General features: G+C 40.8%; 3 protein-coding genes and 1 long non-coding RNA gene across 7 annotated transcripts in view; 2 read left to right on the top strand and 2 right to left on the bottom strand.

Moving 5' to 3' along the window:
* Positions 1-18: 18 nt before the first annotated feature.
* On the bottom strand, positions 19-6,821 carry lyrm7 (LYR motif containing 7). Its single transcript, XM_062059061.1, has 5 exons — positions 6,703-6,821; positions 3,139-3,211; positions 2,974-3,044; positions 2,719-2,800; positions 19-1,028 (listed from the first exon to the last, which is right to left on the bottom strand). The coding sequence occupies exons 1-5, from the start codon at positions 6,718-6,720 to the stop codon at positions 958-960; spliced, it is 315 nt and encodes a 104-aa protein (XP_061915045.1). The 5' UTR covers positions 6,721-6,821; the 3' UTR covers positions 19-957.
* On the top strand, positions 6,822-8,304 carry hint1 (histidine triad nucleotide binding protein 1). The gene is made up of 3 exons (XM_062059060.1): positions 6,822-6,987; positions 7,801-7,905; positions 7,975-8,304. The coding sequence occupies exons 1-3, from the start codon at positions 6,850-6,852 to the stop codon at positions 8,137-8,139; spliced, it is 408 nt and encodes a 135-aa protein (XP_061915044.1). The 5' UTR covers positions 6,822-6,849; the 3' UTR covers positions 8,140-8,304.
* cep170aa (centrosomal protein 170Aa) overlaps positions 8,248-26,111 on the bottom strand; it is an 81,994-nt gene continuing 64,130 nt past the window's right edge. For 2 of the 4 annotated variants that reach the window (XM_062059044.1, XM_062059042.1), the window contains 8 exons: positions 24,568-26,088; positions 24,398-24,481; positions 18,824-19,100; positions 18,511-18,742; positions 14,346-14,513; positions 13,986-14,168; positions 13,758-13,809; positions 8,248-10,206 (listed from right to left, as the gene is read on the bottom strand). In XM_062059044.1, the coding sequence (XP_061915028.1) occupies positions 9,902-10,206; positions 13,758-13,809; positions 13,986-14,168; positions 14,346-14,513; positions 18,511-18,742; positions 18,824-19,100; positions 24,398-24,481; positions 24,568-26,088 (2,822 nt within the window). In that variant the 3' untranslated portion in view covers positions 8,248-9,901. The remainder of the gene's footprint in view (positions 10,207-13,757; positions 13,810-13,985; positions 14,169-14,345; positions 14,514-18,510; positions 18,743-18,823; positions 19,101-24,397; positions 24,482-24,567; positions 26,089-26,111) is intronic. The other 2 variants (XM_062059043.1, XM_062059046.1) reach the window with 2 other exon arrangements.
* Positions 12,094-16,980, top strand: LOC133657581 (uncharacterized). Its single transcript, XR_009827286.1, has 3 exons — positions 12,094-12,254; positions 14,108-14,201; positions 14,362-16,980. It is a non-coding gene; the product is annotated as an uncharacterized LOC133657581 (long non-coding RNA).

Below are 26,111 nucleotides of genomic sequence, written 5' to 3'. Positions count from 1 at the left end.
GGGTTGAGTCACATTAACAGCACTTTGTCGTCCTGTTTAAGTCTTTAGAGCAGGCCTGGGCAATTATTTTGACTCGGGGCCCACATTTAGAGAAAAAAAATTGTCTTGGGGGCGGTATATCTATTTTTAGGAACACTAATACAAAACCTCACAATAATGTCTGATTGAATGCTAAAAACGTTATGACAGACCGCCTTAAAAAACGTAATGGAATTTTACATTTTTCTATGAAGGATAAAACACTGAATATTGACAAAATATAAACATCACACCCCCTTTCGATTGACATATTTTACAATCAAGTGAAACGCAACAAAAATGCAACAAACAGTGAAATATGAACGCGAAGGGTACAAAATAAACCCACCTACAATCTGATATATCTGATGTATGACTAAGCTTTAGAACTTTGTTGTGAAAATCTCCTTCCGCGTCTGTGGAAATGCTTCCCGCCCACACTGCTTGGTGCCTCGTCTGAGCTGCTGTGACGTAGATTAACATTGTAACTAATTAGATGACCATAGTAACTAATTAGATTACCATAGTAACTGGTATATCATCCCAAAGCGCAGATTCTTACCATTGAAATACTTTGTATAGTTGAAGACTTAGTCAGTAGAAAACATCACTGCATATATATTACAGCGAATAGATAACAGCATTTTTTTAATTAACCTGATTGGTTTTAAACAATAAATATAAAAGTCTTGCTGCTATACTGCAAGCTAGCGTTAACCGCAAAGAAAAAATAACATACACATGCAATAACAACAATTTTTAAATAGTTTAACTTCATACATGATTAAAATTGTACAGCACAATGTCTCCAGCAAAAATATAAAAGTATCCATAAGGTCCTGATCTTGGTTTGGAGATCATAATGAAATGTTGGGGATGGTAGTACATGTCTTTTGTGTTGCAATGTCTCTGTCCTTGTTGGGTTATTAAGTCACTCCGTTATGACTTTTTCCTGGGCTGGTCACAGTAGGGTACATTTTCTAACAGAAGACTTTCTCTTGGTCGAAGCACTGCAAGAATAAGAGCACAAAAAACATCAGGGATACTTAGCAAAAATCCACAAAACACTTTCTATTTATAATGTATTCTGATGAACCTACTCTACATTACATTTTGTTTAAATTATGTACATACCATAGTTATTGTGGTACTTATTTTGGTAATCTTGAATATTTTACATTATGCATTGACAGCTTTCTTAGAAGACAAAATATACAGTGCATCTGGAAAGTATTCGCCTTACAATTTCCACATTTTGCCATGTTATAGCCTTATTCCAAAAGGGAATTAATTCATTTTTGTCCTTACAATTCTACACACAATACCCCACAATAACACTGTGATGGTTTTTTTGTCATTTAAAAATGTTGGCATATTTAACACTAATAGAAAACTAAGAAATCACATGTACATAAGTATTCACAGCCTTTGCCATGAAGCTCCTGCTACAACTGATCACACTTGAGATGTTCCAACAGCTTAATTGGAGCCCACCTGTGGTATATTCCGTTGGTTGGACACGATGTAGAAAGGCACACACACCTGTCTATATATAAAGTTCCCACACTTGACAATGCATGACAAAGAATTGTCTGTAGACATCCGAGACAGGATTGTCTCGAGGCACAAATCTGGGGAAGGGTACAGAAAAATGCCAATGAGCACAGGGGCCTCCATCATCCATAAATGGAAGAAGTTTGGAACCCACGGGTGAAAAGGACCCTAGACAGGGAGGTGATCAAGAACACGATGTTCACTCTTTCAGAGCTACAGCATTCCTCTGTGGAGAGGAAAACCTTACAGAAGGAGAACCTTCTCTGCAGCAATCCACTAGTCAGGCCTGTATGGTAGAGTGACCAGACGAAATACACTTCTTTGTAAAAGGTTTGCCAAAATGCACCTGAAAGACACTCAGACCATGATAAACAAAATTCTCTGGTCTGATGAGACAAAGATTGAACTCTTGGGCGTGAATGCCAGGCATCATGTTTGGAGGAAACCAAGCACCACTCATTACCAGGCCAATACCATCCCTACCATGAAGCATGGTGGCGGCAGCATCATGCTGTGGGGATGTTTTTCAGTGGCAGGAACCGGAGGACTAGTCAGGATAGAGAGAAAGATGAATGCAGCAATGTACAGAGACGTCCTGGATGAAAACCTGCTCCAGAGCGCTCTTGAACTCAGACTGGGGCGACGGTTCATTAAGATATCAAAGGAATGGCTGCAGGACAACTCTGTAAGCGTCCTTGAGTGGCGCAGCCAAAGCCCAGACCTCAATCCGATTGAACATCTCTGGAGAGATCTGAAAATTGCTTCCCATTCAACTTGATGGAGCTTGAGAGGTGCTGCAAAGAGGAATGGGCGAAACTGCTCAAAAATAGGTGTGCCAAGCTTCTGGCATTGTATTCAAAAAGATTTGAGGCTGTAATTGGTGCCAAACATGCATCAACAAAATATTGTACAAAGGCTGTGATTACTTATGTACATGTGATTTCTTAGGTTTTTTATCTTTAATACATTTCAGAAAGCTCTAAAAAAAAAAAAAAACACATTGCCAAGGGGTATAGTGTGAATACTTTTGAGGACAACAATGAATTAATTTCATTTTGGAACTAGGTTTTAACATCAAAATGTGGAAAAGGTGAAGTAAATACTTTCCGGATGCACTGTACATACACAGTAGTTATATTTACGCACAAAGTTTCTGATCGCCGACATGCTCCATTTGAAGTACAGACTTCCGTAGAACTACTTCCACGTCTGAGCCCATTTTGATCATCTGTAACAAAAAATGGTTTTTCGAGTAAATGCAGACATGATTGTATGATAATGAACGATAAATGTGTTGAAATGTAAAAAAAACGAGGTTAAAACAATGTTCGAACTCCTATGGCAACGTTTTAAACACTTTAAAAGATTGACATGGAAATGCTGAGGAATAATGAACACTACCTTCTCAATGCTTTCTTCTGAAGATTCATTTTTATTCTTACGGAACTCCTCGTTGATCTTTACTTTGGCAGCTGTGGGAAAGAATAAATGGATGGATTTGTACAATGTGGCGCATTGGATCTAATAACATCCACATTGGTCAATTTATTTAAAAAAAAACCTCACCTGTCAGTGCTCTCTCATCATCTTTGAATACAGCCATTCTTGTCCTGTGCAGCGATTTAAACACACTCAGGACCTGAGTATGTACAAACATAAACCACGTTTGTTTAATGCTATCTAAAATAAAACTTAATTATGGGCCTGCTGAAATGCCAGCGCCCATTCACATGCTGCTAAGAAGCAGTGAATGCAAGCAGCCCATATTATTATTGCTAATACTTCAAACTTTATTATTCTTTTTCCGCACATTTCTTATCAAAGATCATCAGGACTTTTCTTCCTCCTATTCAGGAGATTGCAAAAAGCCGCTGCCTGACCAGGGCTCAGAAAATCTGCAAAGACTCCTCCCACCCCCACCAAGGACTGTTTTCACTGCTGGACTCTAGAAAGAGGTTCCGCAGCCTCCGAAGCAGAACCTCCAGGTTCTGTAACAGCTTCTTCCCTCAGGCCGTAAGACTCTTGAACGCATCATAATTATCCCCTCAACTGCCCCCAAAATGGATTAACTCGCTGGAATAAAAAAGACAATATAACATGCATCCATAAACGTGGACGCATGTGAAAAAGTGCAATATATTTATCTGTACAGTAACCTATTTATTTATTTATACATGCACCTTATTGCTTTTTTATCCTGCACTACCATGAGCTAATGTAACGAAATTGCGTTCTTATCTGTACTGTAAAGTTCAAATTTGAATGACAATAAAAAGGAAGTCCAAGTCTAAGTCTAAGTCTTACACTTAATACGAGACGAACCGGCCAACGAACCCCCACATATGTTACACCATCGGAAAGGGGCTGTTCGCGCCGATAGCAGTACTTTAAATCGGGACCATTTCGTGTTAACATGGCAACGCTATTCACGAATAAACGAAAAAAATGGGCCACTAGAATGGGTACGCACCTTTATAATGGCGAATATTTCAACTTTTTGAGCTACTTTTGCTACAGTTTAACCTAGAGTCAGATAACTTGGCATGTGACACTTGTTACCTGTTAGCATGCAAACGATAGCATGTTAGCAAGCTAACTTAAGCAGGCTAACTTTTTAATCTAGTTTTACACTTTTTTTTTTCTATTTCCGCAGCCATACCTTTGAGTCATATAACTTGGTATATGAAACATGCTGACTGTAATCATGCTATCGTTAGCGTGGTTTGGGGGCGGGTTGAGGTGCAGGCAGCATACCCCTTCCCCTTTGAGCTGTCCTGGATGAAATTAAATTATTTTTTCCAATCATTTTGGAACTTGCAAGCGTATTTTTTCTTCTTACTCGTCGTCGCCAAGTCTCTTCTTCGTTCTTCTGCTTTGTCTCCTTCTTGTTGTGTGTGCAGTTGTGCACTGAGCTCCAAAAGCCATAGATGTTATAGTAGCGTCCCGGAAGAGTTAGTGCTGCAAGGGGTTCTGGGTATTTGTTCTGTTGTGTTTATGTTGTGTTACGGTGCGGATGTTCTCCCGAAATGTGTTTGTCATTCTTGTTTGGTGTGGGTTCACAGTGTGGCGCATATTAGTAACAGTGTTAAAGTGGTTTATACGGACACCGTGTCAGTGTGACATGTATGGCTGTTGACCAAGTATGCCCTGCATTCACTTGTGTGTGTGTGTGTATGTGTGTGCTTGAAATTAACGTTATTACTAAACCAGTTAAAAGATCATACAACGTGTCAGCATTTATTGACATCTTCGAGTAAAGACCATTGTTAAACCCGTCCACCGCTACATTATTATGTGACTGGGCCGGCACGCTGTTTATATGGAGGAAAAGCGGACGCCTGGACAGCATGTGGCTGTTAAGGAGTGAAGGTTTCAGGTGAGAGAGGACGCTACTGGCAGTGCCTTTAAGGCATGCCCCCAATATTGTTGTTCGGGTGGAAATCGGGAGAAATTCGGGAGAATGTTTGCCCCGGGAGATTTTCGGGAGGGGCACTGAAATTCGGGAGTGTCCCGGGAAAATCGTGAGGGTTGGCAAATATGGGTCCAGGGCAATTTTCTAGTTTCTATCTACAATCCCAGTTTACAATTGTAATGAATATTATTGCATTTAAAAAAATTTTTTTTTTATATACTGTACCTTTATTCATAAATTGCAATATATATGGCTTTGCACTTATATATAGGCTCACACAAGTTCAGTAAATAATTTAAATTTGGAACACAGCATCATCGTTTTCACAGCTTTTTGGTTGTTAGAGGTACAGAGTAGAGATGTCGATAAATGCTTTAAAATGTAATATCGGAAATTATCGGTATCGGTTTCAACCTCCCGATTTTCCCGGGAGACTCCCGAATTTCAGTGCCCCTCCCGAAAATCTCTCGGCGCAACCATTCTCCCGAATTTCTCCCGATTTCCACCCAGAACAACATTATTGGGAGCGTGCCTTAAAGGCACTGCCTTTGGCGTCCTCTACAACCTGTCGTCACGTCCGCTTTTCCTCCATTCAAACAGCGTGCCGGCCCAGTCACATAATATATGCGGCTTTAACACACACACAAGTGAATGCAAGACATACTTGATCAACAGCCATACAGGTCACACTGAGGGTGGCCCTATAAACAAATTTAACACTGTTACAAATATTCGCCACACTGTGAACCCACACCAAACAAGAATGACAAACACATTTCGGGAGAACATCTGCACCGTAACACAACATAAACACAACAGAACAAATACCCATAACCCCTTGCAGCACTAACTCTTCCGGGACGCTACAATATACACCCCCCGCTACCACCAAACCCCACCCACCTCAACCCTGCCGCACCCCCCTCCCCCCATCTCCCGAATTCGGAGGTCTCAAGGTTGGCAAGTATGCTCTAGTATACTCTGGACTGAAGTGTGTGCCTTCATTGTTTTTGTAGCTGTTGTTTTGAGGCACGTTTAAAAAAATAATAATAATGCACTTTGTGAAAGTCAAAGTATAGTATTTCCCATAGTTGTAGTGGGTATTAGGATTATCTCAGGGACAGCATGTCCCAAATTCCAAACTGCTGTTTTGAGGCATGATAAACAAAAATAATGCACTTTGTGACTTCAATAATGAATATGGCAGTGCCATGTTGGGACTTTTTTTTCCATAACTGGAGTTGAAGTTGTTCTCTTATTTTGGAAAACCTTGTTTTTGATTGATTGATTGATTGAAACTTGTATTAGTAGATTGCACAGTACAGTACATATTCCGTACAATTGACCAACTAAATGGTAACACCCGAATAAGTTTTTCAACTTGTTTAAGTCGGGGTCCACGTTAATCAATCAATGCATCCAGCGGGGCATCACAAGAAAATTAGGCATAATAATGTGTTAATTCCACGACTGTATATATCAGTATCGGTTGATATTGGAATCGGTAATTAAGATTTGGACAATATCGGATATCGGCAAAAAAGCCATTATCGGACATCTCCAGTAGAGAGTGTTTTAACATAGAGTTCTAATTCTTTTTTAAAGGCACAAAAACAGGTCGGGTATTGAGAAACTTACATTTAGGAATATAAAACTTAGCCAATTTATATATATGTATATATATATACATATATATTGCGATATAGCATGAGCCTCACCTTCACCCGAGTACCCATCTTGACTTCCGTGGTGCACTTCCGCCTTGGGTGAGCCACGGACCAATCAGAGGAGACGTCGTGTTGACGTTCCTCAGGAGCCAATCAGCTTCCAGCGGGCTCCTTTGAGCGACGCCGCCTGCTGCTCTCATGTCAGTCGTGTGCTGCCGAGCTAACATGGCTGACGAAACGGCGAAAGCTCAGCTGGCACAGCCAGGGGGAGACACGATATTTGGCAAGATCATACGCAAGGAAATCCCTGCCAAGTTGATCTACGAGGACGACCAAGTATGCTTTCATCAACTTTTAGCGCTTTGGTAGTCAAGCTAGGTTGGTGCTAATGTTAGCTGTGTGCTAGCTCTGCAGAAAGTCTACTGCTACTATTATGCACAATAGTACACCACTCTGCAGGTGTGTGTCCATGTATGGATTTTAAAATGTAAAACAGGCTGACTGTAATGCTTGTTTCTGTCTAAAATGTAGATGTTATAGTCGTTGATTGGCATCTGGCTTGACTGATTTCCACAACTGCTTGCTTGCTAGTACTATTATCAATTTTATTGTTAACAATTTGAGCTGTGCATCAATGCCAAATACCCCCTTTTGTGCAATATTTTGATTATCTAACTATTAAATCCCAGGATGCTTAAGTTCCTTGGTGTATTGTTTGGTAAGAACGAAAATGAAACTAAATCTAACTTTATGAAGCCTTTATTAGTCAGGCTCAACATGAAATGTAGGCCTACATGCAGTGCTAAGTACAAAAGCATGCAGGGTTATTTTTATTGAGCCTGGTGAATGTTTTCCAATAAAGGGCTCAACTCTTTTTTTTTCCGCAAGAATATTAAATGTGCACAGAAATGTAATATGAGAGTGAAGAACAATTGGAACAATTTCCCTTGTGGATCATTAAAGTTTGTCTAAGTCTAATGTCTAAGTCTAAGAACATAGCACTTACCATGCAGCCTATGATCATATTGCTTTGTCATCCCAATACAACTTACACCCCTTAGGGGGCGCAGTGGCAATGTATCGCTATAAAATGATGTCTCATTAAGTAGTCATGTGCATGATGATAATGGTGTTTCTCTTATGTTTCAGTGTGTGGCCTTCCCTGATATCTCCCCCCAAGCACCCACTCACATCCTAGTTGTACCCAAGAAGCCAATAGTCCAACTGTCCAAAGCGGAGGATAGCGATGCTGCGGTAAGAATGATGAAATGTTTACATAAACTGCTGTGCTTCTAATAAAAATAATTTATCTCTCACTATTAGTTATTGGGCCACTTGCTAATCGTGGCTAAAAAGTGTGCAGAGCAAGCGGGTCTGACCAAAGGCTACAGGATCGTCATCAATGACGGGCCGGACGGAGGCCAGTCGGTCTACCACGTCCACATCCATGTCCTTGGGGGGCGAGGCCTGCAATGGCCCCCCGGCTAACGGCCCACTACACTCAGCGATGTAATTTAATGTGGATGAAGACAGCTTGTCGTGTGACTAAATCAAACAAAATGTGACGATTAATCAGCGGTAATAAAAAGGTGATGTTACAGATTGTTTTCGTTATTAGTATGCTTCTTGTGGTGTTCTAAGAAATAAAACATTTTTATTTGAAATGGAGTAAAAGGTGACTCGTAACATTGAAGAAGACCTAGTGGATGGTTCTGTTTTATTGACAATAAAAACTGCAGAATTAAACAAATATAAAATACATAAAACATTCACAATTAAAGTAAAATAAATAAATGTTTCCTTTACACAAAAAAAAACTGACCAAACATGGAGATTTAAAAAATAAAAATACTGGTACCGAAAATTCACTTCAATACGTTTTTTTTTCTTATTTAAAAAGTGGTGAAAGCTTGGGACATCACGATGCAGCCTTGCACGTTCTCTAAGCAAAAAAAACAACAAATGTGCAAAATAAACATTTTTTCTTCATTATCTACCAATATCAGGCAAAGCAGAGCATCTCATCGCTAAATCCTCTCAGTACTAATACTATATACAAGATGAGTGGTACAGGGAGTGGTTTATGTCTTTAAAAGTAAATGTTGGCAAAACTTCTGCAGGACAATGAACAATGTAGATTTTTTTTATACATGATGCTGCATTATAGGCAACATTCATAAATAGGAGGGAGGAGCTAGTTTAAAGACAATAGGAAATTCACACAAATGAAACTGGTAAAACACCTACAAAACATCAGTATCCAAATATTACAAAATAGCTACTTTTTGTTCAATAGAAGACTAAACTAGAAAAAGTCCAATCGCAAAAAAAAAAAAATATAGGACACTTGCGTGCTACATGGGCTGATGACACCAGTTCCAACAGGCAAAATGAAGATAAGGCAGCAATGATAAGCGTTTCTATATTGCCAAACTGAAAGAATCGGAGGGAAAATGTGCATTAACAAAATAAACCTTAACTTTGGTACTTTTTGACTAAAGCGTAAATAGGCTCCACACACACATTTTCAACTAGTACATGCTACTGGAGGTCCAACTAGTAGGTTCTGAGGACGGGACAAGTAAAAGGCTAAAAGAAGATGCAATGGACGGACTGTTAAGAACAGTGGTATCGCACAAAAGTCATATGAAGTAATGTGTCAAGATACTTTAGAGTACTCGGTGTACAGCGTGTAGGGCTTTACTAACCACTGAAAATGAGTCAACACACAGACATTGTTGAAATATCTGGCGACGCAAGTGAGTTGCTTCAGTGAAGCATGGTGCCCAAGCACTACCGGTAATTTTTTTCCCCAGTAGATAATAAATCTAGACTGCTATACAAGCTTTACACGGACTACTCTAAAGTATGTATCCAAGTTTACTTCCTTGACAAGGTGAAATACTTGCTGAAATGGGAGGGCCGCGCTCTCTTTTGTCAGATAGTGTGTCTTATAAAACTGCATTTCTGCTTACTTAATTAGTGTAAAAAGTCTGTTTTGGACTAAGTTGGTCACATAAGGGCTGCTAAAATTGACTGCAGTGTAAAAAGAAATACTGTGTATTGTCAAAGTCATCTGTACATGCATTCTGTTTGTCTGAAAACTAGCAGAGAGTCTTGTCTGAGGGCACATGGGATGTTTTTAAGGCATGGAGGAAGGTCCACACATGAGGAGATGGAGCGTTCAGTTCATAAGCAGCTGCAATTCTAACAGTGGTTCATTCACGGCTTCAATTCAGTCACTTTAGTTTCACTTCTGTGCGAGGGCCTCCTTCCCGTTGGGCCGCATGCGGCTAAAAGGCAGCCCCCCGACTGATGACAACCCGAGGCCGATGGTGACGTCCGTGCTAGAGGCAGAGCAAGTCGGAGGAACCCTCGCCGACTCTGTCGACCCGCCGGTCGCAGGAAGGATCTCTGGAAGCAGTTGTTTGGTCGGGAGCTGCGGGGGGCTGCTGGTGGAGGGGGGCACTGGTTTGCTGATCGCAGGCTTGGTTGGCGTGCTGGGGCTGGCCAAGGTGTCCAGCTTTCCTTCTGGGTCCAGCATCAGATTAATCACTGCGACCAAAAGACAGACAATGAGTGATCTGACTTGCAGCGGGACACAACAATAAGTACGTTGTCACCATCGACTGTGTCAAAAATACTAGAAATGCATGGTTGTAGATGTAGAAGACCACAATGTACCACACTGGGCTTAAGGGTAGTGTATATGTTTACCGTCAATGGTGTTACTATAGTTGGGGCATTTTATTTACCCAAACAGGAAATAGGATTAGGCGTTAATTTGAAAAATCATCGATAAAACAACTTCAGTTTCAACCTTAATAATACTTGGGAGTGCGTGAGGAAGTGGAAAGAAAAAACTCAGTCATTTGCTTTTGTGGACCACGCGCCTAGAGGCTATAAGAGACTGAATAGAGGCTTTACAGATGTTCTTTATTTTCCCAAACTGGAGAAGATTAGGCTTGCACTAATTGGCTGTTTTGTGAAGTTTCAAGAAGCATGCAGTGGTTTCATAAAATATGTAAAAGAGATTGGTCTCATATTTAACTCAGATTGAAAAATAATTTAAATGTAGATAATTGAAGAGCCTTTTGTCTGCGTTTGTGTACTGCTACACCGTGTTGGGGACATTCAGGAGTGCAGCTGTGGCTTTGTGTCAATATTTGTCTGTACCTATTTATTTGACTGATGCAGGGTTGTTTATTTATGAAGTTAAAGTACCACTGATAGTCACACACACACACTAGGTGTGGTGAAATTATCCTCAGCATTTGACCCATCCCCTTGTTCCACCCCCTGGGAGGTGAGGGGAGCAGTGAGCAGCAGCGGTGGCCACGCTCAGGAATCATTTTGGTGATTTAACCCCCAATTCCAACACGTGATGCTGAGTGCCAAGCAGGGAGGCAATGGGTCCCATTTTTATATGACTTGGCCGGGGTTTGAACTCACAACCTACCGACCTCAGGGCGGACACTCTAACCACAAGGCCACTGACAGGCCATGTGGCCTTATATATATATATATATATATATATATATATATATATATATATATATATATATAGTAATTATTATTTTTTTAAAGTATTTATTTATTATTTCTATATGTGTGTGGAGGGGAAAACATGTGTGTGTTGTTTTACTGTTAATTGTAAATATAAAAAAAACCTCAATAAACAAATGTAAAAAAAAAAGAAAAACTGAATAGAGGCTTTAATTGGAGCATTTATGGTGTGTAACCAATAATGTTGAAGAAAGAAACATGCTGTTATTGTGATGATTATGAATCCAGTGCACTAGAACGTCTCAGGGGCATTAATATATTAAGTTGCAGGAAGTTGCAGTTAATAAATCAATAAGTTGCGGAGGGAGGGAGTTAACATATCAAGTTGCTGAGAGATGGCTTTTATATATCCATAAGTTGTTAATAGGTGTAGTTAATATGTCCATAAATTGCTTAGAGATGGAGTTAATATATAAATTAATTGATTATAGATGGGGTTAGTATACCAATAAGTTGCGGCGAGATGCAAATATCAATAAGTTGTGGAAAGGTGTACGGTAGTTATTATTATATCAATAAGTTGCTGAGAGATGGAGTTAATACATCAATAAGTTGCAGAGAGGTGTGGTTAACATATCAATATATTGCTGCGAGGTGGAGTTAACATATCAATAAGTTGTGAGGAGGTGTAGTCAATACATTAATACGTTGCAGAGAGATTGAGTTAATTGTTGAGACGTGGGGTTGATATATCAGTAATAGGGATTTAACGGTATAATGATAAACCGCAGTAAAATTCCCGACGGTTAGTAATACCGTTTAAATTTGTAATTACCGAAAAACCGTCATATATCAATGCATTTTAGGCAACACTGCTTACTTCCTGGAAACGGAGTCATAGCAACGCTGGCGCATGTGCACTGACGTTGTTTGGCTTGAAAATCATGGCGGAACAAACCACACAGACTTTGCTCCGGAGATTTTCCCTTGGAGTAAACAGAGCCCAGCGCTTGGATTAACTTCATTTTCCCATGCTTCATTTACGTGGAGTGTCGGCGTGCGTTCAAGAGCACATTGCTGTTTTTAGATGGAGACAGGTGAGGACAATATTGGAGACAGACGCATTTGTCCCCACACTAAAAGTATACAGCAAAGGAGAAAACTATTTGATGTTGCTTTTATTATCTCAATATAGCGTCCATCAGCTGTGACTGAGAGTTAATGAGGTGAAGAAACATGCAGCAGGCGATGTGTCGTGAACGTTGTAACAACTTGTTTATAAAGTCTTTAGTTTGTATACTGGGATGTTCACTCTTCTATTTAACTACAAAATGCATCAGTGTTCAAATAACATCAATACTAGCTAAAATGTTTTGTCATCTCTTCGAACTGAACGCAGGCTGTGAAGATTGTGTATTAGGTGTCACTCCTGTTAATTTCTGTAGGCCCAAACTGTTGCACTGAACCACTAGGAGGCGTTGTTAGAGAAGATCAAAGCTTGTTTATTAGACTTAATCTTCATTAGCCAAACTGCTTTGTGTTTTACATTGATATCAAAAAGTAAACACAATGGGTTTTTTTTACATTACTTGTGTTTTTTATGTCACAAAGGTAATACTTTAAAAACCATTCATGTGACATAGCATTTTGTTAATGTGTTATTGTGTATAGTTAATTGCTATACATATTTCTGCTCAAACTCTTAATGGATCTGTCCAGATAAAGCATCTACATGTACATTGAAATGTACATACATTTTTAAAAAATACCTCCCTCTATCAACATTAAAAAATAGAGCTAAAGGCATTATAATGACAAAAAGCTGATACGTTGGTATTATTAATGAACAAAAAAAACAAATAATGTGCTTGTCTTTGTCGCGTTCACACCACACCCCAACTCTGTTTTCCCCAGACATAATGAATAATTATGATTTAATATTGATTTAAATATTTTTAATTATTATTTTGGACATAATCGTGCAGCCCTATTTATAAGACTAGATCTCATACACTATTTTTATCTATATGGACAACAAGTGCAGTTACGTCTTATGGCCATCAGGTGCCATCTTTCAAAATTCTTACATTGTTTTTTATTTTTGTATCTCTTATGTCCATAAAGTGCTATCTTGCACAATTTTCACATCTGTTTTATTTATTTATTTTTTTCTGCCATATTACTTTGTTTACAATGCTTGTGTTGCTTTCATATGCACATTCAATTTCTACTTGAGGTCCATGAAACAGTGTTTTTATCAACAATAAGTTTTCTCCTACAGAGGAAATAATTTTGTTGGTTTGTGTTTTTTTTAAATAAAAATTGGTTAAAGGATTTCAGCATAAATATTTTTGGAAAATTTTGAGCACATATAAAAATACAGCGATAATAATGATAACCGTGACAATTCTGGTCACAATAACCGTGATTACAAAATGTCATACCGTGACATCCCTAATCAGTAAATTGCAGATAGATTGAATTAATATATCAGTCAGTTGCGGACAAATGGAGTTAATATATCAATAGATTGCAGGGATATGGCGTTAATATATTAATAGATTGTGGACAGAAGGAGTGAAGAGTGTTTTCCACTTTACCTTCAAGCTGCTTCTCAACTTTTCTAAGCTCGAGTAGCACAGACGAGATCTCCTGCACAAACAACACAATCAGCATATATTCTAATTGTGTACAGTACTATATACCGATACATGCACAATTATATACAGGAAATATATACCGGTACATATATATATGTACCGGTATATATATATATATATATATACATATATATATATATATATATTGGTTTGGGGTTGTTGTCATACCTTGTTGGAGGTTTTTAGGAGCGGCACGTCACTCTCAGACTTCAGTTTGCTTTCAATGTCCTCCCAGTTCCTGTCCTCATCCTTGAACAATATCCTGATTTTTCCCGCTGTTTTGTCGGTAGAGAGTCTGATCTTGGTGGACAGCTGAGAAACTGAATGGAGCAGAAGGCTGTCCAACACCGCCTGGAGGGACACAAGAAGGCAGCGTTAACAAATGTAAGCCTGAATATGTGCGTGCGTGTGTGTGTGTGTGTGTGTGTGTGTGTGTGTGTGTGTGTGTGTGTGTGTGTGTGTGTGTGTGTGTGTGTGTGTGTGAGTGTGTGTGAGTGTGTGTGTGTGAGTGTGTGTGTGGCCTCTCACATCCTCTCGGTTCCAGGTACGTCTCCTCAGAGCTCGGGAATCATGGCCGTCTGGGGGGCGGGGGCGGAGCTCGGTCGGCTTGCCGTTGATCTCCGGCATCTTCGTGGTGGAGATGATGGGAGGAGCTTTTCTGAATTTAAGGCTCTCGTCAAACACCCGGTCCACCAACTGAGAACATTAAAAAGAGGTTTGGAAAGACATTAACTTAAGAGATGATTTCTACAGTTTAAACGAAAGCGAAAGAACCGGCACATTAAAGTGATTTTAATGTTCGGTATCTTAAGAAATGTGAAATAGCCCTTACATTTTAACATTTTATCATATCTTGTCAAAGGACAATATGTGGTAATCTTGGATATAATTTAGAGTAGTCAGTGTAAAGCTTGTTAAACAGTATATATTTACTACCCACTGAAAAAGAGTCAACACACAGCCTTTATTGTGTAAATATTTGACAACACTAGTGAGTACACAGAATAGTTAACAGGTCCTAATTATGCTCTCTTGCTTCTTTTTGAGTATGCTACACAGGTGCTAACTTGGGTTCAGAAAATGAGAAGTACTTGGCCACTCCATCACCTTCAGCTTCCTCAGCAGGGCACTTGCCATTTTGGCAGTGTGCTTCAAATCAGTGGCGAGCCGTGCGTTTCACACCTCGGCCTTCAGTGATGTCCTACTTAGTCCAACTTCAATAAATACTTCTCAAAATACCATTATTGATGTCACCACGTGACCAAAGCTGGAGAAACACACTTGCACACTACTGGACATTGAATCACCTCAAAAGTGTACAAAATTGACTATTTTTCGGCACATTTAAAAATCAATGAACCCGCATCAGCAATTAAAACATATTTTACGTTGTACTGTCAAAATTCAAATAATTGTAAAAAGCATATTAAAAGTGAAAAAAATTAAGAAATACAATATTTGAACTCACAATTTGTAGCTCGTAGTTGGATGATTCAAGTGGAAGTGGGCGTCAAACCATTGTACCGCCGGAACAGCTTAGCTAGCTTCCGGGGTCGGCCGACGTCGTCTCACAAGATCTAGTTTCTCTTTAAATATCCTTCTTGAAATTGCCTTGAAAATATTTATCTACCACCTAATCAATTGTTTGCTCTCCTTCTTTGTGGGTTAAAAAGTGAGCATCTGTGATTGGCTCCGGTGCCACTTCCTGCTTTCGCAAATCACAACTTGTGATTAGATACTCACTTGGGAGTGACAAGTGAGTATCATAATCACAGTCATGTATAACGTAATGCTACCTAGATAGGCTACTGTCAACAACTCGTGATATGATTAGTTATCGCAACTGTCTATCAACTGAATGTCTCCCATTCGTTTACACTGCGCAGCCGCCGCTAATGTTGATTCAGAAGGCCTCCGGCAGAATTCATACAGCGCTGGCAACCAGCTAGCTCAATTCTGATTGGATATAAGCGCTGACGTAAAAACAAGCCACACTGGAGCCTAATATGACATGAAAAGAATATGATTACTATTTTTATATATTTATGGAAAGTAAATTAAAAATTAAATGTACTTTTATTAATTATGTTAGGCCAACAGAGAAGGCCTTGCTGGTCCTGATGGCACACCATGCTTGAACACCTCGTCATGTTGGAAAACAATTTCTCGAGGCAGGGGCTCACAATGTCACAGTACGTGTTGGATTTCAAGTTTCCCCTCAATGAACCGCAGCTTCCCCATGTCAGCAGCACTTGTGCACGCTAGAGACAATTATCTTGCCACTTATAAGCTATTCAGACAAAAATTAATGTGTGGGACGGCGTGGCGAAGTTGGTAGAGTGGCCGGGTCAGCAATCGAAGGGTTGCTGGTTACTGGGGTTCAATCCCCACCTTCTACCATCCTAGTCACGTCCGTTGTGTCCTTGGGCAAGACACTTCACCCTTTGCCTCTGATGGCTGCTGGTTAGCGCCTTGCATGGCGGCTCCTGCCATCAGTGTGTGAATGTGTGTGTGAATGGGTGAATGTGGAAATACTGTCAAAGCGCTTTGAGTACCTTGAAGGTAGAAAAGCGCAATACAAGTATAACCCATTTATCATTATTATTATGATTCATTTTCAGTGCATAGTAAATACACTGCTGTACACTGACTACACTAGAGTACAGTGGAACCGCAATTGGTTCTTGAACAGGGTTCGTAAATGGAAAAGTTCGTATAGTGAAGCACATTTCTTAATAAGAAACAATGTAAATATAAATAATCAGTTCTGGCCTCGACAAAAGTCCATATTTTAGTAAAGGTGTGTAAACTTTGAACACAATGTAAACTGCTGTGCATAACTGCTGAATATCAAAAACATAACAAGGGGGTGATGAATCAACTATCTATTTAATAACAAGCTAAAACAACAACAACGACAAGCTGAACTGTACTGTATATGCTGCTCTCCCAACTTGCGTGCGCACACACACAGAAGCCTTTTTGCTGCCCTCACAAACGATCAAAAATCACAAGCATCCTTAACTTTAACAACCATATTGCTACAATAATAAACAATTAAAAAGTAAAATCCACTTAGAGTACATTAACATCGGCGAAACAACAGCTCACAAAATAAAAGAAAGGCGCAGACAGATGGGGAGGGGAAAACGGTAAGGGGGAGGGGGCCGTGGGTGTGTTCTTGGAAGAAGCTCATCTGAACAACAGGTATAGTCTTTAATGCGTCTGTAATGGCATCTTTTTTCAGAAAAGTCAGTTCTAATCACAATTAAAAACTTGCTGTGGTACAAAGCCAGCTTTGAACAATGTCTTCAACTGCTTGTATTCTGTCACATGACTTCTTCCCGGAAGTAAAAAACAGTGGTGGTCAACCAAGCTAAAATAGCTCTTGAACAGCAAGCAGCGCACAAACTATCTGAGTACAAAAAAGGCTTTGAATCTTCCTGCAAAAACCAGAAATGACAAAAATGATCAAACTATGCAACAAAATCGATCCCTATACTTCATCAAAAAAAGATTTATCGCGTGATATTTAAGGATTATACGTCGGTCGCGTTCCCAGACATATCCAACTATTGTGCTCCAGACACCATTCTACAGGACAAAACAGATGGAAACTTGGAAAAGCATGGAGGTCTACAACTTCTTTGTGTGTGGCTGGGTCAAAGAAATTGGTATCAAGACTCTCCCGGATAAATATGCATCGTTTCTGCTTGAGTGAGGTTGCATTTCAGGATTCAACTTTGTGTATACTGACATGTTTGTTGCTGTTGCACACGCCGTTTAGGAGTCGCATGTTCTTCCCGTCTTTATCAAAATATAACTATAGATGTCAACATTGTGTATGTGCTGAAAGCTTAATTTATGATTTGTTGCCTTTAGTAGCTTAACTCTTTTAGGTTTTGCTCACATTTGCTTTCTTTTATTCAGACTCGTTGAGTTGGTGTTTTTCAAAACACATTTGTTTAAGAAATACAAATAATGTCAATATATTACTTAAATGAGAAATAAACGTTAATAAAAGTATATCAAACAAACCTTTATTGAAGTGATCACTGCAAACTTGTGCATATCGTACTCTTTCATCCTTTTTGATTACCTCTCCAGGAACCCTGAAGAAACATTTATTTATTTGGGTGACTGGTCCAGGGTGTACCCCGCCTACCGCCCGAAAATGGATGGATGGACTTGAATGATTCGTACAGCCGAAACCAACACAAGCATAGGACATTTTTTATTTGAAAATAGCTAAACGGCGCTTAGTAGTCATTAAAAACAGAGCAAGCTTGACCACCACGCGTATTCAATGGGCGGGACAATTGAACCAGATGTGATGTCAGTAAAATCCAAGCAATACGAGCAAGCAGAAAATGACTGCCAGCGGGACACAAAATGAATGAATAAAAGACATGAGACATGGCTCGCACACAGAGGCATATTTGGCGCAATCGAAAAGTTACTGAACCGAAAAGTTCGCAAATAGAGGGGTTCGGAAATCAAGGTTCTACTGTATAACCAAGTTCACTTTCCATATTGTTGTTCACTTGACAAGCAATAATACCTTTGCTTGCTGAAATATGAGGGTTGCGCTCATGTTTGTGAGATACCGTACAATATGAAATGTGAGAAGATGAAATGTGATGAATGGAGCACAGCACACCAATAAAAGGTTAGAGTAAGAAAAATGGGGCACCTTTCTCATGCTCGCCTGTAAGTCCGGCTGGGTGGGGCGGCCTGGGCCTACCTCTTCGCGCGTGTCGATGGCCGAGCCCGGCGTAGTGGCGGCAGTGCTGACAGTGGTGCTGGGCGCCGTGTCCGACGAGCTGACTGAGTCGATCTTGCCGGCCACGTCGTGGATCTCGCGGGCCAAGGTGGCCAGGTCCTTGGCCAGGTCCTGGCTGATCCTACGCACACATGGGAATAACCTGTTAACCACCAGACAGGGTTCTTTAGAACATCATAGAACACATGCAGCCTGCCATCTTTTGTGAAGAATAGATCAATACCTGGCTATCTCCTCGCTGTGTGCCGTCCAGTCTCGAATGTACTCGTCCTGCTCTTTCATGCGGTGTTTGAGCACCACGCCGCCCACGCCCGGCAACGCGCCAGTTCCCTGGCTTGCAGTGGTGCTGGTGGGTTTTGACCCGCGGGCCGGGACTAGGTGATGCGGCCGCGTGTGGGGGCGTCCTCCCTGCTTGGAAGAGTTGCGGCTGGAGCTGAACTCTTCCTCCGAGGTGGAGGCGTACTCTGGCGGCACGCGTCTCCACCTGTTGCTGCTGGACACTGTGAAGGCAGAAGATGTGTGAGTTGTTTTATTGCATGGCAGCATGTGTTATTCATGAAGTTAATAACAGAGCCCGTGTTATCGAGCATATTTAAAATTGTAAATGTGTTTACAAAAATTAAATGACGTTTTGAAATGGATTGCTTGGTAGGCAAAGCGTTATAACTTCAAATTAACAAAACAAATAGCATCTAGCAGCAGCAGAAACACCAAACCCCACAGTGTGAAACAACACAACACCTCCATCACCAACAACGCCATTGCCTGCAAAAGGCGTCTTAAATGCAAAACACCACAAGGGGGAGTCATGTGTTATTTGAACTCCAATGTTGAGGTTCAGCGTGCAGGTATATTAGGATAGGATAGGATAGACTTTATGTATCCCATAATGAGGAAATTATGCGGTTGCAGTAGATCAGGGGTTCTTAACCTTTTGACCTTAGGCCCAACACTTCCACTACAGAAGGGCCCGGAGCCCACTCAAATATTAACAATGAGTTAGTAGTCTTAGTTTTGATTTGACTCATATTCAATAATTATATCTAACTTACTTACAGTGTACAAACTTGTCAAAAGATATGAAACCATGTTTTAATCACAAATATTATTATTTATCTAACACATAAACCTTATGCTTAGTTCAGGCTGACTAGAAAATTAAATAGTAACCAAATATTCTGCATAAGAACGGACTCGAATAACTGATGAAAAATACATTTACGTACATTTATGTTGTGGTACGATAAATAAACTAAATTGCAAATAAAAATACAGCTTCTCCATTTTAGTCACAATTTTTGCGCTTAAGAAACCTCTACAGCTCCTGACTTTTTGTCTTTGATTGAGTGTCATTACTGCCGCAAGTGGCGGAAAAGTGCATTACAACTAATTACCTCTGCAGCCCATATGGACCACAGTTGAGAAACATATATTTCTGGCGGCCCTCTAGGGGGTGCTAACGACTCAACAATGGGCCCAGGCCCTATGGTTAAGAAACACTGCATTAGGTAAGTCATTGTCACAGTTCTACTAGACGGATTTTAGGGGGAAATCACCGCAACATGATGCCAGAGTTGGGTCAGAATTTGAAATCTTCATGTAGACACTTTATTAGGCACTCAACACACAATCTAATAAGGTCCAAAATGTTTAATTCTTAAAAGGGTACCTATGATGATCTTAGTTTACTTTTAAAACACTTCTATGATGTCTAGATATTAGGCTTTGGTGTAAACATTGTGTTAAATGTTGCTATATTCATTCACTTTTTGAGTCTGCCTGCCAGAATTTCAATTCTGGATGCGTTCCAACGATCGCAAATTCCCCTCCCTCTCAAAGTATCATCTTTTAAAAACGTACACAGTTTATATACATATATTGAAGTCGTCAACACTTTTTCCAGACACGGTTGTAAATAAACTTCATAAACATTATATAAATTCACCCGGTCACACCATTAGGTACACCTGCAGACTTGCTGATCGATTGTGACTGCATAAAAAAATCTGATTTTAGCAGCATTTATGTCGCTGCATGTTGCACATCAGTGTTATTATGGATATCCATCCATCTATCCATTTTCTAACGCTTGTCCATGCTATGATTAAATGAAAATATTGCTCTATCCTACTTTTTTTGTGTTTCCTCACAGCCAGAACCAGAGTGGGAGAGCTCCTTTTTTCTTCATTTGAAATTCTTCCTTGTGGCCTACATAACATGTAATGGCGATGCTTTGGTCATTATTTTGCATAGATTATGTTTTACGGACCATCTTAAAGCCGTTTTATGACTGTCTCGTTAGAATCTGCCGTTTTTGTTAGCTAGAGGACTTATTGTGCTTAACTGGAAGGCTGCAGCGCCTGAACTTATATATTATTAATTTCCTCAAATTGGAGAAAAATTAGGCTGACACTGAATGGTTGTTCTGTAAAATTTCAAAAACTATGAGGAGCTTTCTTAAAATATGTAAAAGGAGTCTGATCTCCTGTTTGGCCCCAATTGAGACATGGTTTAATTGTGGATGACTGATGAGCCTTTTGTTTGCTTTGTGTATTGCTGCACCATGTTGGGGCCATTTGGACGTGCAATTGTCTTTGGCTTTATATCAATATTTGCCTGTACTTATTTGACTGATTTATTTTGGGGGGAGGGGAAAAAAACAAAAAGAACATTTGATTTCTGTTAACTGTGTATAAAAAAAAAGCATAGTTTTGAGGGCGGTCCTCCTCCCCTTCTACTGTGTCTTCTCTGCATCATCCATGTTGCAGTTTTTAGTGCATCCATAGAGTCTACTGACATATATAATATAGAACTATACTCTACTATACACTACAACGGAAGAGGATTTTAGGATGTATGTGTATGTATGTGTTTAGACCGTCTCAGCGGGGTCGCTGTGATGTCACAATGTAGCCAGACTGCTAAACCCCGCAAATAGAGGCATCCAAAACTGCGTGCAAGCCATACTTGCCAACCCTCCCGTTTTTAGCGGGAGACTCCCGGTATTCAGCGCCTCTCCCGATAACCTCCCGGCAGAAATTTTCTCCCGACAAACTCCCGGTATTCAGCTGGAGCTGGAGGCCACGCAACCTCCAGCTCAATGCGGACCTGAGTGGGGACAGCCTGTTCTCACGTCCGCTTTCCCACAATATAAACAGCTTGCCTGCCCAATGACGTCATAACATCTACGGCTTTTAGAGAGTAGAGTGCACAACTGCGCACACAACAAGGAGACGAAGCAGAAGAACGAGGAAGTTACAGACATGGCGACGCCGTCGACGAGCAAGATGAAGAAATACGCTTGCAAGTTCCAAAACGAATGGAAACAAGAATTTCAGTTCATCCAGGACAGTTCGAAGGGGAAGGGGTATGTTGCCTGTACATTTTGTAGAACAGACTTCTCCATTGAACACGGTGGCCGAAATTATATACTCATTCATGAACGGAGAAGTTAAACAGGACAATGCTGCCATCTAATGGATAGCCTCCAAAACACTGAAGTTCAAGTATTTATTTTATTTATACGTATAATAAAATATATATATATATATATATATATATATATATATATATATATATATATATATATATATATATATATATATATATATAGCTAGAATTCACTAAAAGTCAAGTATTTCATACATGTATATATATATATATATATATATATATATATATATATATATATATATATATATATATATATATATATATATATATATATTAGGGCTGCAACAACTAATCGATTAAATCGATTAAAATCGATTACCAAAATAGTTGGCAATTAATTTAGTCATCGATTCGTTGAATGCGCGGAGGCTTTTTTTTGTTTTGTTTGTTTGTTTGTTTTATAAACCTTTATTTATAAACTGCAACATTTACAAACAGCTGAGAAACAATAATCAAAATAAGTACAAAAACAGTACAAAACAGCGCCAGGGCGGCGGTGAGGCTACGTCTCATGAGGTGGCGTAAGCTAGCCAATGATGTGTCATGTGCAGCTCACGTGACGACGGCGTCTCCTTTGCTGGAAACATTCGAAAAATGGCGCAGGAAAACACTACCGATAGTTTAGCGGAGAAACATCTTGAGGTTATTGCTTCAATGGAGAAAAGTGTACGACCTAAGTCGTCAAAAGTGTGGGAACACTTCACTTTAAAGACTTCAAAGAAGACTGTTTCCTGCAAAATGGCACGGAAGTACAACATTGCTTCTGGAGCGCCTGAAGAAGAAACATGTTGTAGCCATGGATGAAGGGAGGAACTCACAGTACGTAACTTTTTAAGTCCGTAGTGGCAACAAGCATTCATGAGTTCAGCTTTTTTGTGAGTAACTTTAAAGTTATGCCTTTGTTGCAACGCGGGGCTGATAATGTGTCTCCGGCACATTTGACTCCGTTTTGAGAGAGAAAACGCACGGTTACCAATTTCGAAATAAACGTAACGGACAGAAATATCTCAGGTTGGTTTCATAATGGATCAATGTAGCCGGGCCGATAAAGCTATATAAATATATTTAGATTTGAGTGACGCTTTAGTATAACTAAACGTTATGAAGGCGCTTGAATATTTCATGCTATTATTCAGAGGCAGCCTGAAATGAATCCTTTATTATTCACAACAGAAACGTGTACAATATCTGATTCAGTTCTGATGAGTTACATTTCTGTGTTATTATTGGTGTATGCTGCACCCCCAATGTCCAGAACATGGTGCCAGTATGTAGTTTGTCTCTTTTATCCGATTATTAATCGATTAATCAAAGTAATAATCGACAGATTAATCGATTATCAAATTAATCGTTAGTTGCAGCCCTAATATATATATATGTATGAAATACTTGAGTTGGTGAATTCTAGCTGTAAATATACTCTCCTCTTAACCACGCCCCACTCCCCCCCCCCACCCCCCCCCGATATCGGAGGTCTCAAGGTTGGCAAGTAAGCTCACGCCAAAATCCATGAACCTTAATGATTTGATGCTTTGGCATTGTTAAACACGAGTTGCCAACATTGTAACAACATTTATTAGCTAAAAAAGAAGACAATCCTAGGTCCCCTATAATTTACAAAAATATTTGTAAATTATTGGATCGGTAAGAGCTTGGATTTGTAAAATACTGCATTAATACTGGAATTTTAAATGTAATTTGATTGTGCAGTTGTCCCTAATGTAGTGGTCACTGAAGCTATATATTAGGGGTCCTCAAAAAAATCAGATTCACATTCAAATCGCAATTTTTATCCGTTTTGATTCTAACTCGATTAATCGTTTTTGAGAATAGACTCAAGAAATGTTTTTGCAAATAATTATTTTTTGAGGAATCAATTTTTGGATTAAAAACATTAAACAACCGACATTGATGTTATTATTAACTTTTGAGTTTCCTGTTTTTTAATATTTTATTGTATTTGTATATCTTCACAATTGCTTTGCAAATTTTTATTCCAAGTATTGTAAATATGTGACTGGGTGGGAGTTTCTCTATTTTCTTTTATTAGATTAGCATTCTGTGATTTTTGTAAATAAAATGTTAAAACACTTTATTTAAAAGATGTTTTTTAGGCCAACATTGCGCGTATAAATCATGCATCAGAGGAGCTTTTGCAACCTGTTTTGAAACGGATTTATGAAAATATACCAAATAATATATCACAAAAATCGTGTTGAATCGGGAATCAATTCTGAATGGAATCGTCACCCCAAGAACTGAATCAAATCGATTCAGTTCAAATTAAAATTTCTACCCTGCTGATATGACCCAGGTCTGACATGCATGCACATTGCACACACACCCCTACGGAGGTTCTGGAGTGCCGGTACGATACCAAGAAGTTCTTCATCTGTTTCAGCGCCGCCAGGCTCTGGTTGAGAGCTCTCTGGACGATGAGAACCAGCGTGAACATTGTCACAACACAATGAAAATGTACGAGATCAAAGAGACGAGAATGTAGCGTTTGCTCACCTGTAGGAGAGCAGTATCCAGTCGTAGTGGTTTTAGTTCTGGCTTCGTTGAGTTTGGACACGCTGTTGGCCCTCATCCTGGGCGTCAGCTTGTTCTCTGTGGGCGTGGACGAGCGTAAACCCAAACGCAGAGCCGTCTCGGACGAGGGGCGTGGCGAGGCGGCGGAGCTCCGAGACACCGTGCACTCAGAGTCGCTGCGAGCCGAGATGGAGCCCAGGCGGTTCCGACGCGGCTGAGCCAGCATGTCCAGGCGAGACAATCCCCCCCGGTTAGACGGCGGTCTGGAAGTGGAGCTGGTGGTGGACACCTCGGATGCTATAGACACTCGGTCCGCATCGGCCAGGTCCGTATCAGAGGTGTCCCCCAGGCGAGCTCTGCGGAGAAGGTAGGCTCTGGTGGGCCGCGGCTTGGGCAGCGCAGCCTGTTTGCTCTGTGAGGACGTCGTAGTCGCCTGAAGAGTACGGCTGGATTTGGCGCTTGTGGCGGTCTTTGCAGCTCTGCTATCATATCCATACGCTGATCCAGAGTATGTCTCCTGGTCTGATGAGAGGATGTCCGAAATGGGGAAAGAGGAAGTCTGGTCGTCATCTGTGAGATCCACGGAAGGCTGGCGTGCTCTGGAAGACGACGGCTGAACCGAGCGGCGCGTTTCAGTCCGACTTGTGGCTTCCGTGGTTCTGCTTTTTGTCTTCCGCTCCAAGCGGTCACGTGCGCTGGCAGACACGCTGGATTTGGACGCTGTGCTCATGTTGCTCTTCTCCCGATGCATGCTACTCAAGGACCGCCGTTTCTGCATGCCGCCCGCCTTCCCTTCGGCCTCCCCGGCCACGTGGCTGGCCGTGCTGGCCGTGTCCACGTCAGACTCCGGGGAGATGGAGTCGGTCCGAGGCGGGTAGCCGTATCCTGAGACCTGACTGCTGACGCTGCTGGTTTTGGACGCTTTCTGCTCTAGCTTGTTTTCGTCTCTTAGCTTGGCTTCCAGGAACGCCATGACGGCTTCTGTGTCCTTCAGAAGCGTGGCTGTGTCCATGCTGCCCACGGAGTCGCTGCGTTCGCGCGTCCCAGCGCTGCCCCTGTTAATGCGCGGGATGAGCTCCGGGGCGACATTGCCGCTGGGCTTCTCGATGGTGAAGCTGCCTTGGCGCACGAGAGGTTTCCCGGACTTCTCTCCTCCCTCTCCTTCCCCTTCTTCCTTTCTTTTCTCCGACCTCTTCCTGCGCTCAGCGCTGCTGGAGTTCCGCTGCGGAGACTTGCAGGGAGAGGCGTTGGCGCTCGATTTGTGTTTGCTGGTCGTGTCTCCGTTCTCCATGGGTGGGGGTGGGGATTCCCCGTCTCCCTTGTGCTGTTTCTCCTGGGGTTCCGTGTCCTGCTTTTCTCCAATCTCAGACCTCAGCGGTGCTGCTTTGACGGCACTGGTCTTAGTGCGGGGGTCATCCACGGGGAGAGGCGGGAGGGTCCGACGCTTGCGCTCGGTCAGACTTGAGGAGGATTGGCTTGTGCTGGACACCAAGGCATCAGCTCCTGTCCAAACATTTGTTGGAAAA

Source organism: Entelurus aequoreus, linkage group LG09, assembly GCF_033978785.1.
Source record: "Entelurus aequoreus isolate RoL-2023_Sb linkage group LG09, RoL_Eaeq_v1.1, whole genome shotgun sequence".
Classification (NCBI taxonomy): domain Eukaryota; kingdom Metazoa; phylum Chordata; class Actinopteri; order Syngnathiformes; family Syngnathidae; genus Entelurus; species Entelurus aequoreus.
The sequence above is the reverse complement of the archived record's forward strand: the minus strand, read 5'-3'. Positions and strand labels throughout refer to the sequence as shown.

Bases quoted from the DNA above. Each gene is read 5' to 3' on its own strand.
- lyrm7 (XM_062059061.1), bottom strand. The intron at 3,045-3,138 runs GTGAGGTTTTTT...TCTTTCCCACAG, and splicing joins TGATGAGAGAGCACTGACAG to CTGCCAAAGTAAAGATCAAC. The intron at 1,029-2,718 runs GTGCGTAAATAT...TTATTCTTGCAG, and splicing joins TGTCGGCGATCAGAAACTTT to TGCTTCGACCAAGAGAAAGT.
- hint1 (XM_062059060.1), top strand. From the start codon at position 6,850: ATGTCAGTCGTGTGCTGCCGAGCTAACATGGCTGACGAAACGGCGAAA. The intron at 6,988-7,800 runs GTATGCTTTCAT...CTTATGTTTCAG, and splicing joins TGATCTACGAGGACGACCAA to TGTGTGGCCTTCCCTGATAT. The intron at 7,906-7,974 runs GTAAGAATGATG...TCTCACTATTAG, and splicing joins CGGAGGATAGCGATGCTGCG to TTATTGGGCCACTTGCTAAT.